The 15,873-nt window shown below is 35.6% G+C and overlaps 1 protein-coding gene across 3 annotated transcripts in view; it reads left to right on the top strand.

Moving 5' to 3' along the window:
* ARHGAP42 (Rho GTPase activating protein 42) overlaps positions 1 to 15,873 on the top strand; it is a 139,691-nt gene that overhangs the window by 77,886 nt on the left and 45,932 nt on the right. For all 3 annotated transcript variants that reach the window (XM_058836556.1, XM_058836547.1, XM_058836539.1), the window contains 2 exons: positions 11,253 to 11,354; positions 15,752 to 15,862. In XM_058836556.1, the coding sequence (XP_058692539.1) occupies positions 11,253 to 11,354; positions 15,752 to 15,862 (213 nt within the window). The remainder of the gene's footprint in view (positions 1 to 11,252; positions 11,355 to 15,751; positions 15,863 to 15,873) is intronic.

Raw genomic sequence — 15,873 nt, 5'->3', positions numbered from 1 at the left:
ATAAAGTGTAACATGAGCATGAGGAACTGAGGCTACTCAATGGTCATGAGACAGCCACATACCAAAAAAATCTGCTATACTGATAAATAACTTGTGGCAATCTCTTTAGGTATTAGAAGTTAATAAGCATCTATCTCTGGTAGGTAGAGAAGTACAAATTCTCTTTAGCTTTTATTTTACTTTAATAAATCCTCAAGTTTTGCTTGAAGTTTCTGAATTGTGAAAGTTGTGAATTGCACTTACAAATGCATTTCATTCCAAGGTTTTGAACACTTTTATTTGAGAAATAATCCCATATATGTTGTCTAATCTGATATTTTACTTAAAATAGTGTTAACAAATGCAAGAACCAGGAAATCAGAACTTGCATTTAATGAAAATGTATAGTATAATATATTTTTAAAATAGATCAAATGTATTTTCCCTTATTTATTCAAATAAATGTACAGAAATATCAAACAGCGAAAGACATTTCTTTGCAATGTAAAAAAATAATTGTAATGGTAATATGATTAGCCATTGCTTCTTCTACACTTGTCTATGTGAAATATTTGAGAAGTTTCAAAAACAGTAGTGAAGAGCCCAGTATGCATACATTTCATCTAAGAAAGTCTTACTTTCTTCTGTGCAGAGCCAAACCCTTAAACTGGGAGATAACACTGGCTGAGCACCTGGACCCAGAGTTTTTTATAAGCGTCTGGTCCTCTTGGGACAGCTCTTGACATTATGCAAATGAAACAAAATTATTTTCTCATTACAGTTTGCTTCAGTTCAATTACTGTTTCATTCAAAGCTGATAAACTTTTAGGAAGTTAACAGAAAGAAACAACAAAAAAAGGACAACAATCCTAAAAGCTTGTTTCATTTTTAGTGTATTCTTTTCAAAAATGAGAATGAAAATTCAGATCTCCCAACTAAAAGGTTCTGGACACAGTGATTAAAAACTGGTGTTTCAGTCTGTTAACTACAGGTGTTTTGTGAGGAAAAGAGTTAATGTTATGTGTATAATCAGTTTTAATAAGTTCTGTTAAATGCAGTCTCTCTGTTATTAGTGAGTGTGATTAACTGGCTCACTGACTTAAATTGGTTTCTGAAGCTGTGGTTTTTTTCTGCAGTTTATTAAGATTCTAATTTGCATAGTAAAGAAAACAGATATAAATTAAGGATAAATAAATTAGTCCCCAGTATTGGAAAATAATTTACTATTCCGCCATAACATTTAAGAATTAAGGCTTAGAATAAATGTGTTAATTGGTGGAATTGTTTAAATGACCATGCAGTGTACCTTTCTTGGCAAAAAGAACCATTTATTTTTTCAAAATCTACGGCTAGTAAAACAAAAAAATTTAAAAACTTAGGTAGCATCAGCCTTTTTACTGGAAAAGGACGATAGAACATAAAGAAGCAAGAAACCTTCTAATTAAATTAAGGGTTTTTTTATTGCTAATCTGCTGCAGCCTATTGTAGTGTGTGTCATGGGAAGGGCTCAGGAAGGTTGCATCTTGACCCTGCACAGCTGCTAGAATCCTACTGGACTCCTGAGCTGTGATCAAAAGTACAAACAAATATGTTGACCTTCAAACTTAATTTCCAGCTCACAGGGGAGCTGAACTTCTTAGTGAGTGTTTGAGGGCAAGGATTTGGAGGATTTGGCAGAGTGCAGTAGCTCTACTCACCTGTTATGTTCTTTCTAGCCTTGCTCTTGGCCACAGCAAGGCTGTGGACAGGATCATGTTCCACACCTGAAAAATGGGTCTCAAGGTTGTTGATGAGACTTTGAAAGTCTCTAGAAGGATGTAAGAGTAATACAGGAAGTGGCCAATTGCCCAGGTGCAGAGCAGGACAGGGCCTGAAGAAGTAGGGAGTTTGGTATTTTGCTCCCTGCACAAGGTGTCAATTTTCATTCATCAGCTCAAAGGCACCTAGTCCCCCGCCCTTCCACCCCTTGTTCAAAATTAGACTCCATCCTGAGTTTTAGCATCCTTTATCCAACCAAATTCATTATGTTTTGACAAAGGCAACTGTGTTCTCTTATCCTGCAGGGATTATTTAAGAATTGTGCTTTTGGGTGCTTTTGTATAGTTTCACAGCTGTACTGAACTCTTAATGCTGAAGTCATGAGGTTTTATACATGGGTATGAATTCATCTGTTAATCTTATACTGTTACGCGTTAGGGTTTTAGCAGTTTGGGGGAAAACTAAGATCTCCTTCTGCATTGCTTCCCTTTGTTTCATGGTGTAGTTAACAGCATAGAAATAGTTACAGTTATAGTTACAGTTTGGGCATTGTTTGTACATTTTTCAGATGATGTGGGGTCTATGGGTCTTTATTCCATATGTATCGTGGAGTTGCCTTTTTCCACTCTAAATAGAAAATCATTTGATCAGTCGTATTGCCATAGGTTTCCCATCATCCAGTATCTTGTTCTGTCTATGCATCAGATTCTGCAGGGGCCTGAGAGTATACAAATTTAACAACTTTTCTTTTGGTAAAGCAAATTCTGAAATAGCTCTATCCCAAACTGATGTGGGTTGTAGTATCTGGGAAGTATCCCTTCTGTACTGTAACAAAAATGGACATCACAGCTTGAAACTATTGTGTCTTGGTAGATATGGGAGCATCAAGAGATTCAGCTTTCCACCAAATAAAGCAGTTTTGTTATTTTGGGACCTGTCAGGTTATAGTAGCTACCACAGAACCATTTGTTCATGTGGAGTTTGCCAAGAAGGGGTGGTCTGAGATTCTTGTCTTGATAAGAAGATTTAATACGCACCCCCAAGAAGCAATCTGAGGGCACTGGGTGAGCTTAACAATGCCATTGGAGAGGCATAACTTTTCACCCCAAAGTGATAATTTGTGTTCTTTTATCAGTGTTGTAAAAGGGACTCTAAAAATAGATGCTTTCAAAACAAAACAAAATCACTTCTGACATTGACCTCAGACTGTTTCCTTTTTTTTCTTTTTTTTCTTTTTTTCCCAAAATATCTGTAAACAGCACAGTTTCCAGTTGAGTGTACTAATCTAAAAAATTTCACATAACACGCCTCAAGTTCTTCCTCAGGTCAGCATTGCAGTCCTGTTGTGATGGCGTCAGAGGTGCCCTGGGACCACGAGTGGTGCTGAATACGCTGCTGGCATGCTGAGATCAGAGATATTGGCTGATTGGTTGGCATAGATGGGAGATCCCCAAACAGTGTTTAAAAAAAGAAATTACTAGTTAAGAAAGAGATATTTTTATCTGTAGCTTTTAAAACAAAGCAGTGAGTATGTGAAGTTTTAAGCTGGTCTGCTGGAATTGCTTTATTTGAATGACATTCTGTTCTTCGCAGCTTTTTTCTCTATCTTTGCTCTTAAGTACACCAAGCAAGGATGTTGCTAACTGTGCAGATGAAATGGCCTCTCCATGAGTTCCTAAAGAGCGTGGCTTTCTTTGTGAAATCCTTTAAAGTCACAAGTTTTTGTAGAGGAACAAAAGTCTTCCTGTTATGATAAAATATTTTAAACTTCAGAAAGCTATCCTAAACCTGATGCAGAGAAAAGTAAGTCAGTTTCTGCTGTTCTAGGGGGCTTCTCCATATGATTTAAGCAGTAATTTGATAATATCCTAAGTAAGCTATTCCAGCAAAAATACTTCATATTTAATAGACAGTAAAGTAATAAAACTAGATTACGTGTGTAGACTTACCAGTCCTGCTGTTTGGGCAGGGATTTAGCAGATTCCCAGACACAGAGCAGCTACTCCTGGAATCAGCAAATGCCAAATAAACTCGAGACAGCTTTGCAGCTGAATAACACAGTGTCTAATATGTCCTGCTTTGTGTCCTGATGGCACTGGCAGGTTTGCATGTCTTTTCACAGCAATGCTGGGAACTGCTAATATTTTTGTTTCCATTTCAAGAGGGCTTTTTTTTGAGAGAAATTACATCCTACAAATACATTTTCTCATTTAATAGTATCTGCTTTTTAATTTGAAAACATCTGATGGAATTACATAGGGAATTATTAGGAAATGGCTGTGGGATTCTCCTCTTCCAGGATACACTTTTGAAAGCACCTGATACTTGGATCTCTAAATGCATTACAGAGGGAAAAGAAAATTTTCTTCAGAAGTTTATGAACCTGAAAGTAAATTATCTCTTGCAAGGTTATTCAGTATTTTACACAGATGTGAACTCCAGTTAAACTTAAATTAGTTTTGGGTTGTCTCAAATATATTTCAATTTTATGTATTCCTTACCTGATTTTAATTCAGGTTATTTTTTAAACTGCCAGTTTCTAATATCTGTCTTCATAGCTTTAATGCTGCTAAACAGTCTTGTATTCCCAGTTTATTGCCTTGTTATACTTCATAGTTGCAATATGTTCTTTTTATTATAATTATTTGTGTCTTACACTATATTGTTTTCTGGATCATCATGGTTTGCATATGGTTGTTCTTTTTTAGTAAAGAATTTGTTTTAAGATTTATAGTCATTTGGACATTTAATTTTCTACATGATGCATTCTGCTTCAATTTGGAAGTGTTTTCACTAGCAGTTATGAGGAGCATAGGACATGATTAATGGCTATATTAACCCTATTTTATGTCGATCAACAAGGATTTCTTTATGAACTATGGTATAAATTTGCTTCACTTCACATTATTTGCTAATGATACATAAACCATGTCCATTAACCTTTCTGACTTCCTTATGGATTTGGGGAAAGCTGATAACCTAACAATATATTAAATTCTGTTTTGGAGGAAGAAGAGGAGGGAAGGATTTTTGTATTACCTTTTCACTTTTTCTTCTGGGAAAAAAAAGCTTGTGACTTCTTTCAACCTTATCTTGAACCCTTAGCGTTCACATAACAAATCAAAATTTCTACCAAAAAGAAATACTTCCCATCCAGACATGTATCAAAACGCACCCTCTCAGATGCCAATGATAATTTCAATCTAATTAAAACCAACCAAAAACCCAGTAACTTACCAACTACTTCCACTTGACAAAATCTCAGGCAACATAAAATGGAAGGAGAATTTACTTTTTTTCTCCTCAAAGGAGAAGTCATGAGACTGAGATTTTACGTTTTCCAAGAAGCCCATAGGATCTTAGCTCAAGTCAGTCTTTCCAAAACTAAATTTAGTTTATTTTCTAGACTGCAGTTCTACTTTTGTTTGTCCTGCTACTTAGTAAGACATGGTCCCCAAACTTACTACTCCAAACAAAATCACACTAACTTTGTAGAAATAAAATTTTAATTTTTGTTTGGGAGGTAATGAAAAAGGTGGCTTTGAAAAAAATATGTTTGAAGTCTAACATTCTAGCAATGTTAGACTTCAAATATAAAAACCATCTCCAGTCTGTTGTTGCAAAAATCAATGTTTTTGCAGTTGTTGTCAAAGAGATAGAAAAAGGATGTGGCTTTATTGATCTCCACAAAGTTCACTGTTGCCTTCAGGTTCTTCAGCTGACAAATGTGTCTTACGTGATCTATATGCAAGTCTTACTGTTGTATTTCTGTGCCAGTTTCTACAGTTTTCACACCTCAGTTTGAGTTGGTGAAAAAAATATGTACTAATTCTGGGTGAGGAGAAGAAAGAAATCATCATGGCCATGTTTCACAATGTTCACTTGCTTTCTAATTAAGGTATTCTCCTCTTTTCAATGTATTGACATATTTTTTTCCAAATAGTTTCTTTGCAACAATTTCTGGTTTAATTTCCTTTCTTGATCCTTTTAAAATAGTTTCTTGTAAAGCATGTTTATTTTGTGGTTTCAACAAAGATTATGTTTTGGCAGGGTTTTTTAACGATTAGCATGTTAAAGTGTAAAATATTGTTTTCCAACAAACAAAGATTTCTTTATGGACAGATACAAGATGTAGCTAATAGATAAATATAACACCAAAAATTATTGCAACTAAAAATGGGAAGTGAATGAGGAGGGTGGAAGAGGTTCTTATTTGGAAAAATAAAGAGGAATAATTTATGTAATAATTCTCAAGATACACGTAACAATTTTGACATTAAATACTGCACACAAAGTTGATGTAAACCATTATAAAAATACCAGATTTATTGATATTTCCTCTGGAAAAGGAAAATCAATTTCAAAGTATAGCAACTATTTCTGCTTTATATCTAGAAATACAGCTAGTGGGTAAAATTTGTGAGAATCATGTTAATGATTTGTAGCAGGTATATGATTAGTTATAGCATGCAATCAAAATCTTTTTGAACAGGAGAAAAACTATCTGACTCACTTGAGTTAACTTTTTAATGGACTTCTCAGCAATTGATGTCTGGACTTTTCAGAGCCATAAATATTTATAAAACAAGAGGAATACAAGAACATCTTTTGAGTTAAACTTGCCATACCTGGCATGCCTATAAGTAGATGTGTCTCAAGAAAAAATAATTTCAGAAAAAAATGATTTTTTGGGAGGTTGTCTAATCAGTTTTGAAATAAAACTATGCAGGAAATCTGAGCAGAGAGAATAAAACCAGGAATTAAACCTGTATCCAGTATTATATGACTTAAGTCTCTCAAGAGGGTGCTGGCAGTTAGTAAGGCTCCATTAAATGCTGTAAGCCGGGTGTGTGGTTAAGGGCTTTCCTAATGGGGTTCCTAGAAATTTGAAGCATTTCAAACTGTAAATATTTTTGAACTGATTTAAGGCTTGACACACCTGAGAATGGTTAAACAACTATACAGAGATATTTACAGTGTTTAGAGTCTACAGGACTTAGTCTAGACAAAAGGTGTTGATGACTTATACATCAGTGTAAAACAATCCAAGGATTAATATTATGTCATTTCTCTTTTTCTGTGCTTTTTTTTTATTGCACCCTCCTAGTTATCTCACATGGATTTTGGGTGGGAGTTTTTTCATGTGTTCTAGCTGATATTTTGAAAGAAAATGGTTATACTTTTTTTCCAGGGAAAAGAGAAAGGGTGAGGTTTACATGTAGGAAAGATGTGCAAGGATGGAAGAAAGCTGGAGTCTGAAGGGAATAAGAGGTCAGGAATTAGCATCTTCCTTATGGCCACATGCCTTAAGCTTTGTGTCATGGCTGGTGCAGTCTGTTCTGGTAACAGTGCAGCACATGCTTTCTTATCCAGCCACATCTCTTCTCCTTGGGGTTTGATCCAATGTGGAATCTAGGCAAAAGCAATCATCTGTCTCTAAACTTTGAGGAGACAGTTTCGCACGGAAACTTTCTTTGAAAACCTTGTAGTTTGTGGAAAAGTAGATTTCTCAGTCTTATGGGTACAGATTGCTGGGACCAGGATTCAGATAATTCATTTGGGCAGTGGCTGTGTTTGTGAGTGTTTTGAGGTCTGCAGAAGAACAGGCTAAAGCTGGAATAAGCTGAGTTTGTGACTCCACTTAGGATGCGCCTGTGAGCTGTGAGTCACTGACTGAGTGTGTGAGACAAGAGCTATTTTGGCATAAACTGAAGTGTTTCTTCTCATCCAGAACATGAATCACCTGCTTCTGAGTGTATCTTTTTTGTTGTTAATTTTTACTAAGTAAACAGATTTCAGAGGCTTCAATACATCCAAATATGTGGGTTTTACTGGCACAGTGGAGGACCTTCCAAGCAAAGGATACTCAATCACCTGTTGGGGCCAGTATTTTTCATACTTTTCCCAGAAACATATCTGAGTAATCAGAGCAATGCCAGAAACACTGTCCTGCTGCAAACATATTCCTGGGAGTATCACCGGGTAAAGACAGTAATGCAGTCCAAATTGCCAAGAGATCTCTATTTGCAGTTGACTTCTGTTAGTCTTTCTACTTTGTCAACTTCTACCTTTGAAGGAAGAAGGTCTTGTTAAAATCTGGAAAAGGAGGAAGAAGTTTATCAGATGTGCTGTCTCTGAAAACCCTGCACTTGGGCCAGAAGTTGTCCTGGTGACAGGCAAACTCCAATTTTCCAGTTTTCTCTTTAATGTAACAGATACAAAAAATCGTGGAGGCAGTGGCTGAGCAGATCTGTGGCAGTGTAGAGGTGCAGTCTGGGAGAGGGCCGGCGGACGACCATGAGAGCCTTCAAATTCCGTGTTTCCTTATGGATGGTGTCATGGAAGTCTTTATGAAGCTTCACATGAGATACAATGTGCCTTAAAACCACAATTAGTTTATTTGAACTTGTTTTTTTCTTTTTCTTGGCAGGCAGGGTGGGCTTATCTGTTTAGATATGATCATTTAAATTTTTTGTTTTCCTTTTTACGTATAAAGAGAGGATGGGATATGTAATTCACATAATTTTGTTATAGATCATAGCAGAAAATAAAAGTGATTTGGATTCAGTGCAGTGCAGTGGGAGCCACATTAGGACCATTAGGACCAATGGTCCCCTCTTGGTATTGACATGTATTTGATGTGCTCTATGTAGGCAAACAGGCAAAGTCCTGTTGTCACACCTTTTTCTTTGACTCTCACTGGGCAGCTGAGACTTCTGACTCTTTTCCAGGTCTCGTTAGTAAAAGTTATGGTAGTGTCAGTATGAGCTCAAGTGGCTAACCAGACTTTGGGTTATTCATTACCTCCTGATCACCCTGGTCCTGAGACAAATAGTTGAGAAGGCGAGATGAATACTTACTGTTTGTATGACAAATATGTTATGGAGGGAGGGAGGGAGGGAGGGAGGGAGGGAGGGAGGGAGGGAGGGAGGGAGGGAGGGAGGGAGGGAGGGAGGGAGGGAGGGAGGGAGGGAGGGAGGGAGGGAGGGAGGGGTTGGTGATCCCAGTCTGAAATGGGTAATCCTGCAGGAGCTTTGCCCATGGCTCCTTGGCTAATTTCTTTGGTCTGATGTGTGAGACACCAGAGGCAAGTACAATATCAAGTCCAAATGTGCAGTATGTGCTATCAGCACTCGGGCCTCATTGTCAAAGTCTGTCAAGTTACCTTTTGAGGTAGGTGGTCTAGTGGACAGGATATCCACCACTGAACTCCAGTAGCTTGTGACCAAAGGCTTAAATACTGCAATCAGGCAGACTCCTTTCCCACTTTACAATTACTTGGGGAAAAAAAAACACCTAAAAGGTAATTCTCTTGACACTTTTCATAGGATCAAGTTTGCCCTTAACTTGAGTATTTCCTGAAGTTGATGACTTTGACACCTTTGTCTCTTGGATTTTAAACTAATCTGGTTCATATTTCTAGTCCAGCACATTACATCATTGTCTCAGAAGATAAAACTGTGTGTAACTAACTGCACCTTTTATTCAATGATCAGCTGAACTGAATTTCTGTTTGTGACCAAAGGTGCTGTTGAAACACACAGATTGCTCTTGCTTCATCATGAAGACCTGGCACTTGAGTATTCTCCAATAAAACTGTGGCAGTGGAACTGACCTATGATTTCAGTCCCACAGAAGTTGATTTCTTGACTTAACAAGTTATTTGCCACAACTCTAGCCTTCTGCCTTCTCTCTTTTAAGAATGTGTTTGGGAAAGATTTTGGAAGATAATTCTTATAGCTTCTTTTCACTTGCTAAACAAAACACAATCTTTTCTTTTTCATTTTTTACCTTTTTGTCCTGGTATCTGTTTATCTATAATTAAATATAGAAGGCATTAGTAGTTATTCTGTATTGTTATTTAATATTTTGTTGGGTCAAGTGTCTTCTTTTCCTTCTGGTATCTTTTGAAGATATCTCTGTTGTGAATGTAGTGAGAACATTAAATTGTGCGTATTTTTCATACTAAATATATTTGAACTTTTTTCAGGATAGGAAGTTTATCATGTGTTTTACAATCTAGTATAATTACTGCTGTAAACTTTAGTCACTGGAGCTAATCAGTAAGTGGTTTGTTGTTACAGCTGGTTGATAAGTTTTGATTCATGTCATTAAAATCTTCCTCCTATTTCTTATTTCTCTGACTGACTTGACTTTCCCATGATATGACTAAGGAAAATGGGGTGGTGCTACAGTGCAAGCTAGTTATTTGTTTTTGTATATAAAAATTTCTAGGGAGAAAGGGGTGAGGAAGAGAATCACTACAATTCTTAAAATTACCTGATGTTACTTCATTATGGCCAGTAATTAGTTTTTCTATCACTAATAGATTTTGAAAATGTGTAAGTAGGACTGTTTGTCTTGAAACTTTTTTTGTTTTCTCAAAACATTCACTTGTTAATCATTAGGACTTAATTAAGGTTATATAAATCACTGGCAGAAAGTCACTTTTATTTAGGGAATATATTATTTTATAAATAAAAGTTATTGATTTATCATTAATAATGCTCTGATGGGATATCAACTTCAATCAGTTCTCCTATTTCTTGAAATTTGTCTCTCTTTGAAGGATGGAAAAGCTTTTGAGAAACCTATCTTCTTTTTAAATTTCAGATGTAAATTTCAGAACAGCAGGTTTTAAAAGTTTTGAAGTATGAATTCTGAATTTGTTTGCAGAAAATAAGATGTTTCTTAATTTACTCAAAGTAGTAGCTCTCTTTTGTATTATGTATCAAAATAGTTTTACAGTAAAAATGTGAGGATTGGCTCCACATGATGGGAGAAACAGGAGTGGGAAAGGAAAAAGGCAGGATAACTTTTAAATGAGACAAGCTTAAATATTCAGACACATCGAAATATTATTGGAAACAGACACTTGGACCAATTTCCTTTTGCAACCACACATATGCTTTTCCATCATCCTCGTATTTTAGGAGTGTGGGTGGAAAATAAGCGTAGTAGTCTTAAATGCAAAGAATAGGCCCATATCTTTATCACATTTTTTACAGTCACCTATATCCTCCACAGTGGGGGTTTTTGGGTTGGTTTTTTGTTTGTTTATTTTATTTTGGTTTTTTTTGGGGTGGGGTGTGTTTGGGGGTTAGTGTTGTTTGTTTGAGTTCTGTTTGTTTGTGGTTTTTTGGTTGGCTTTTTTGTTTTCTTTTAGTAAAAACAGTATGGCAGTTAGGTATACTTAGAAAACTTGGGGAAGATTATTTTGTTTTTAAGTATCTGCTTAAAAAGACACCACTCACATAAAAGCTCATGTATATTTACTATGGAAAACCATGAGAGTCTGTTGTATGGGTTTGTTATTTATGGGAAAAATTCTGCTATTGCTTTTAATAATTTAAGCTGTTCTCCTATCTTTAGGTCCGATTCAGAATTGAACCCTAAAAATACTGGAACCAATAAAAGTGGTTTTATAATGAGGCATATTTTGGCACCCGTTATTTCTTTTAAGTTAGTTGTGATATTTAGTCAAATACTTTACATGGGAATGTTTTGTTTTTCAGGATGGGAAGAAGAAGTTTGACAAGGAAAGTGAGAAATACTATTCCATCTTAGAGAAGCACTTAAATTTGTCAGCCAAGAAAAAAGAATCTCATTTGCAAGATGTAAGAACTGAACACTCTTACCTAATTTCACATTTGCATAGAAGTCATGATAACAAATTGGTTCTCTTCAAGATATGCTGTATTTTATTAATGTGAAATTGTGATGGTTTCTGGTAATCATGCTTGTTGTGACTATAAATTCTTGACTGGGATGAATAAGACCCAAATAAAAGTTATGTAATTGAACAAAGCAATATTTTATGTTAGCAACTTTATCTATTTCAAGTACAGCTAATGTTTATTGGTTGCAACAATGGAATTACATTAGTACAGTAAAAGTGTGAGTTTTATAAGCTATATGTGAATATTGGCAGGCTAATTAATTAATTGCTTTTAGGTTTGCTATTTCATATATTAACTGATGAAATTGCACTTCAATTTCACAAAAATTCTAATCTGGAAGACTGAACTGAGATCACTTTAATGATGCTCTTTTCTGCTTCTTTTTCCTTTTTTTCATCTTATTCTGAGACTGTGGTACCTGAAATTGCCCTGAAATTGCATCTATAACTTCTGCTTTGAGTCTGTATAGCTAATTCTTTTCTGTTAAAAAAAACCCGCAAGAACCAAAAAACACCAAAGCATGAAGACTCCTTGTTTAAAAAGAGGATTCCAGGGCTTTTTGGTATGCTGGTAGAAATGAATATGACTTTGAATACTTCTTTGAAGTAAATTACAATAAACCCAGCAATAGTATAGCGATGACGCTTTGGGAATTGTGACAAAAATAGTTAAAAATCATTTTCATGGGATTACTCTAGTTGTGGTGGCCCTTAAATCATGAGGGTTAGTTTGCCAATGGAATTTTCACTGAAGGTGTGACCATCACTCAACTACAGGTCCTAGAATTTGTTTTTTCATGTTTACCAATAACATTTTAATTCAAATAAAATAAGGCTTAGAAATTTAAAAATTCTAATAATGTCTAATAATCTATATGCCTGAATTGCTGTTGCTGTCTGTATAATAATCAGTCTAGGTAAGACATTAGTTATGTAGGATTGGTTAATTGTTCCACTTGTATGGCAGAGCTTTCACTTTTCCCAAATATCTTATGTACTGATGAAGAGGCAGTTCTGTTACAGGCTAAGCCTCAGCTTAAAAAAAAAAAGAAATTCTTACCAAATTGTGGAAAAGTAAACTTAAATGCTAATTTGCTCTAGAATAGAAGCAAAATAAAATAAGTAAAATATTTTACTCTTGAGGCATGAGAATGATTACAGTCTAAAAGCAGCAACTGAAGTGCAAAGTAACAACTGTGAATCTAATAAACTATGGTAGAATAACAATGGATTTGGCTCACATCTATAAACTAATGGAAAACCAGAATAATTTTTTCCAGTGTGTCCTTAAGTGACATATCTGGATTTAAAATCTTAAAATCCCAACTGAGGCTGAGGTTTTCTGATTTCTAGATGCCTCCCTTGTAAAGGATAAAGGGCATAACTTGGCATTTCTGTCTTCCCCAGTTTTCTACAGCTGTAGATGAGCCGAATCAGCAGCAGAGACCCACCATAAGTAGAAGGTACAATAGCAAATCTGTGCCAGAATTGTTAACCTGGGCGACTTTTGGCCTCTGTCTATATTGTAAATAAAAGGAGGCCAAGCTCCATTCCTGACCTGAAATCCAAGATAGCTGTTGAGTGGTTTGGGTGAGCCCCATTTATAGCTTGTATGTCCAGGATGGAGCTGGTTGGAACAGCCCACAGCAGAGCAGGGCACGAGCAAAGAACCAAGCAGTGCTGGCAGCTGGGGCTTTTGTGCCCAGAGCAGGAGATGGGAAGTCCATGCCTCAAGCCAGTGTCATGCTTGCAGGGAGATGGAAATACCATTTTTTGACTGCCACATGGGAAAAATACAGTTTCCTTGAATTGATGAGGTTTCTTGATACCTCATCACATTATGTGGGTTAAAGAGTACTGGGATGAGCAAAGATCTTGTGGTCTGTTGGGTTCTTTTACATACCTCACTTGAGTGCAATTGAGACCACCTTAATTGGGCATCTGAAGTTTGATGGTTGAAACACATTTTGTAGAGAGTAGTTTGCATATATACACCTAACTAAAGAAATATGATGGATATTTTAAGGGCCTGCAAAACTCCTGGTCCAGTTTACACAGGTGACTGGCTTTTTTCCTTCAGCATCAAAAAGAAACTTCATAGTAGCATTTTTTCACTGCCTATGGAAGCCTACAGTGGAAGAGGAAATGGACAGAAGTGAGTGATGTGAGAGATCTAATAAACTTCTGATTTCATTTCTCTGAAATTTGTTCCAGAATCAGTCTCCCAGCTTATGTGAAGTTCCGGTATATATATTGAGGTGATAGCCTACATCAATGAAAATATTGCTCACTTAAACTGTATATCATACAGGTAGAGACTCAAAATCATATCCATCAGATCTCTTTATTTTTTACATGCAGTTTGAAGTCACAGAAAAGCATGCAAATACTTTCAGCTTTTGAAACTTGAAGATCATTTTCAAAGCAGTTCTTACAAATTGGAATCCTTTGGTGTTAACACAAATCCAGAAGCTTCTACAGAATATATATTTGGGGAATATCCCTTTTCACTGGTGGTGATTTTGACCCTAAATCATATTTGAGATGTCAGTTGGTTGTTTTAAGTGTCATTATAACTACAACCTGCTTAAATGCTATTCGAGTAGGGATGGATTTAATTAGGTGTTTAAATACTTCTGAGGCAAAGCCTAAAAGAGACAATTTCTAAAACTATGTTGCATTATTTATGTACAATTAAATGAGAGAGCTGAAGTCTGTTTAAAGTGCTTATTGATGGCATTTGTGAGAGCAGGGCATTGCTGGATCATGTCCCAAAGTGGTGGCAACTGCTTCTGTTCAGCTTTGTAGCACTGTCTTTCTGATAGATTATTTTTTGTGAAATAATCTATCAGGGAAAACAGTAGCCAAACACACTATATGAGTGGCAAATGTCAGAGTTAATTTTGAGGTAGAGCGGTTTATTATTGGAATTTTGAGTGCTTGATTTCAGCTTTATATTATTTACTGATTTTTTTACTTTTATTTTTTTTATAGACATGGGAAGGAAATGCTGGCGCTGAATGATTTGAAACATATCCTTGAGGCACATGTGTTGAAGTAGTGTTAGAATACTGGGCTAGGGATGTGGATCAATATTGTTAAGAGCCAGTACAGCCAAATCACAATAGTAGCTTGTCCTTGAGTTGAGAAGCAATCTTAATTATATATGGTGCTATTGATGGCCAAGTCCTGCCTGAAGGAAAACACTGACTTTTTGCTTTTGTACTGTTAAAAGTACTAAATCTCTTTTATGATGTGTTTTCTGGTTTATAGTTTGTCGTCAAGGGAAGACAACATCAAACTTTCCCAATTTCCCCGCATTTGTTATTTTTAATGCCAGAATTGAACTAGAGAATATACAGAAGTATCCTTCTATATTTTAACTGACATACATAAAAAATAGGTGGAGTGATCTTATTCATGTTGTTAATCTGTGCTAATATTTTGACCAAAGAGCAAAATCTAACTAATACAGCCCAAAAGGGATTTGCTTGACAAAATGATTTGTTACAAAGAAGGATGTATTAAAACTGAATCTGCATGTCTTCTTTAAACATTATCTACGTGCTGCACTGCTTGTCTGTTAGTTCCCTCTCCTGTGGCTTGTTTAAATTGAGGATAAAAGCCTATTACTCTTTATCAGCTGATAAGAGTTAATTCTTTAGCTGTTTAGGCAGAAGACACTGTTCTGATACTGGATCTCCATGTTGGGTGGTATTAGTCAGGCATTTCTGACAAGTATTGCCTTGTAGTTCTGTCACTTGAAAATTAAAACTTGAAATATATCTGATTGATGAGGTTAGGGACTTAAATATGTTTACATTCCAAGAACATAAGACTCATACTATAAAATAATAAGTTGCAAGATGTCATTGTTAAAGATGGCCTATTTAAGAAAGAAAATATGTTTTTGGGAAGATAGTCGATTCTGAGAAATAGGTACAATTTCAGTGCATATGATACTTAAATATTTCAGTAGAAATAATTTTCTTTTTTTCTGTCCTTAATTCCTATCCTGCTCATTTCTATTTCCTTTTCTGAACTTACATATACCAAGTACCTGCTGCCACCTTTCTTTCCCTCCAGCCTCTCCTAAAAACTAGAACATTGAAGTGCAAAAAGGAAAAAAAAAAAAAAAAGGGGGTAAAAGGCATAGGTTGAAATGTGTAAAGTTAGCTTGTTAAACTTGCATTTATCTTTTTTAAGTAGGTATTCTAATTTTCAGAAAGAAAACTGAACTCTGAAACTTTTAAAGTAATCTGTTTTTTAATGATGTAACCTGTTTTTAAAGCAATAATGAGACTAATGTTGTCTGTATTTAATTTTGTCTTTTAGGCAGATACACAGATTGACAGAGAACATCAGAACTTTTATGAAGCATCATTAGAATATGTTTTTAAAATCCAAGAAGTACAAGAGAAAAAGAAATTTGAATTTGTAGAACCTGTAAGTTTAAT

This window comes from Poecile atricapillus, chromosome 1 (genome assembly GCF_030490865.1).
Source record: "Poecile atricapillus isolate bPoeAtr1 chromosome 1, bPoeAtr1.hap1, whole genome shotgun sequence".
Taxonomy (NCBI): domain Eukaryota; kingdom Metazoa; phylum Chordata; class Aves; order Passeriformes; family Paridae; genus Poecile; species Poecile atricapillus.
Note: the sequence above shows the minus strand (reverse complement) of the source record. Positions and strands in the feature narration are given on the sequence as shown.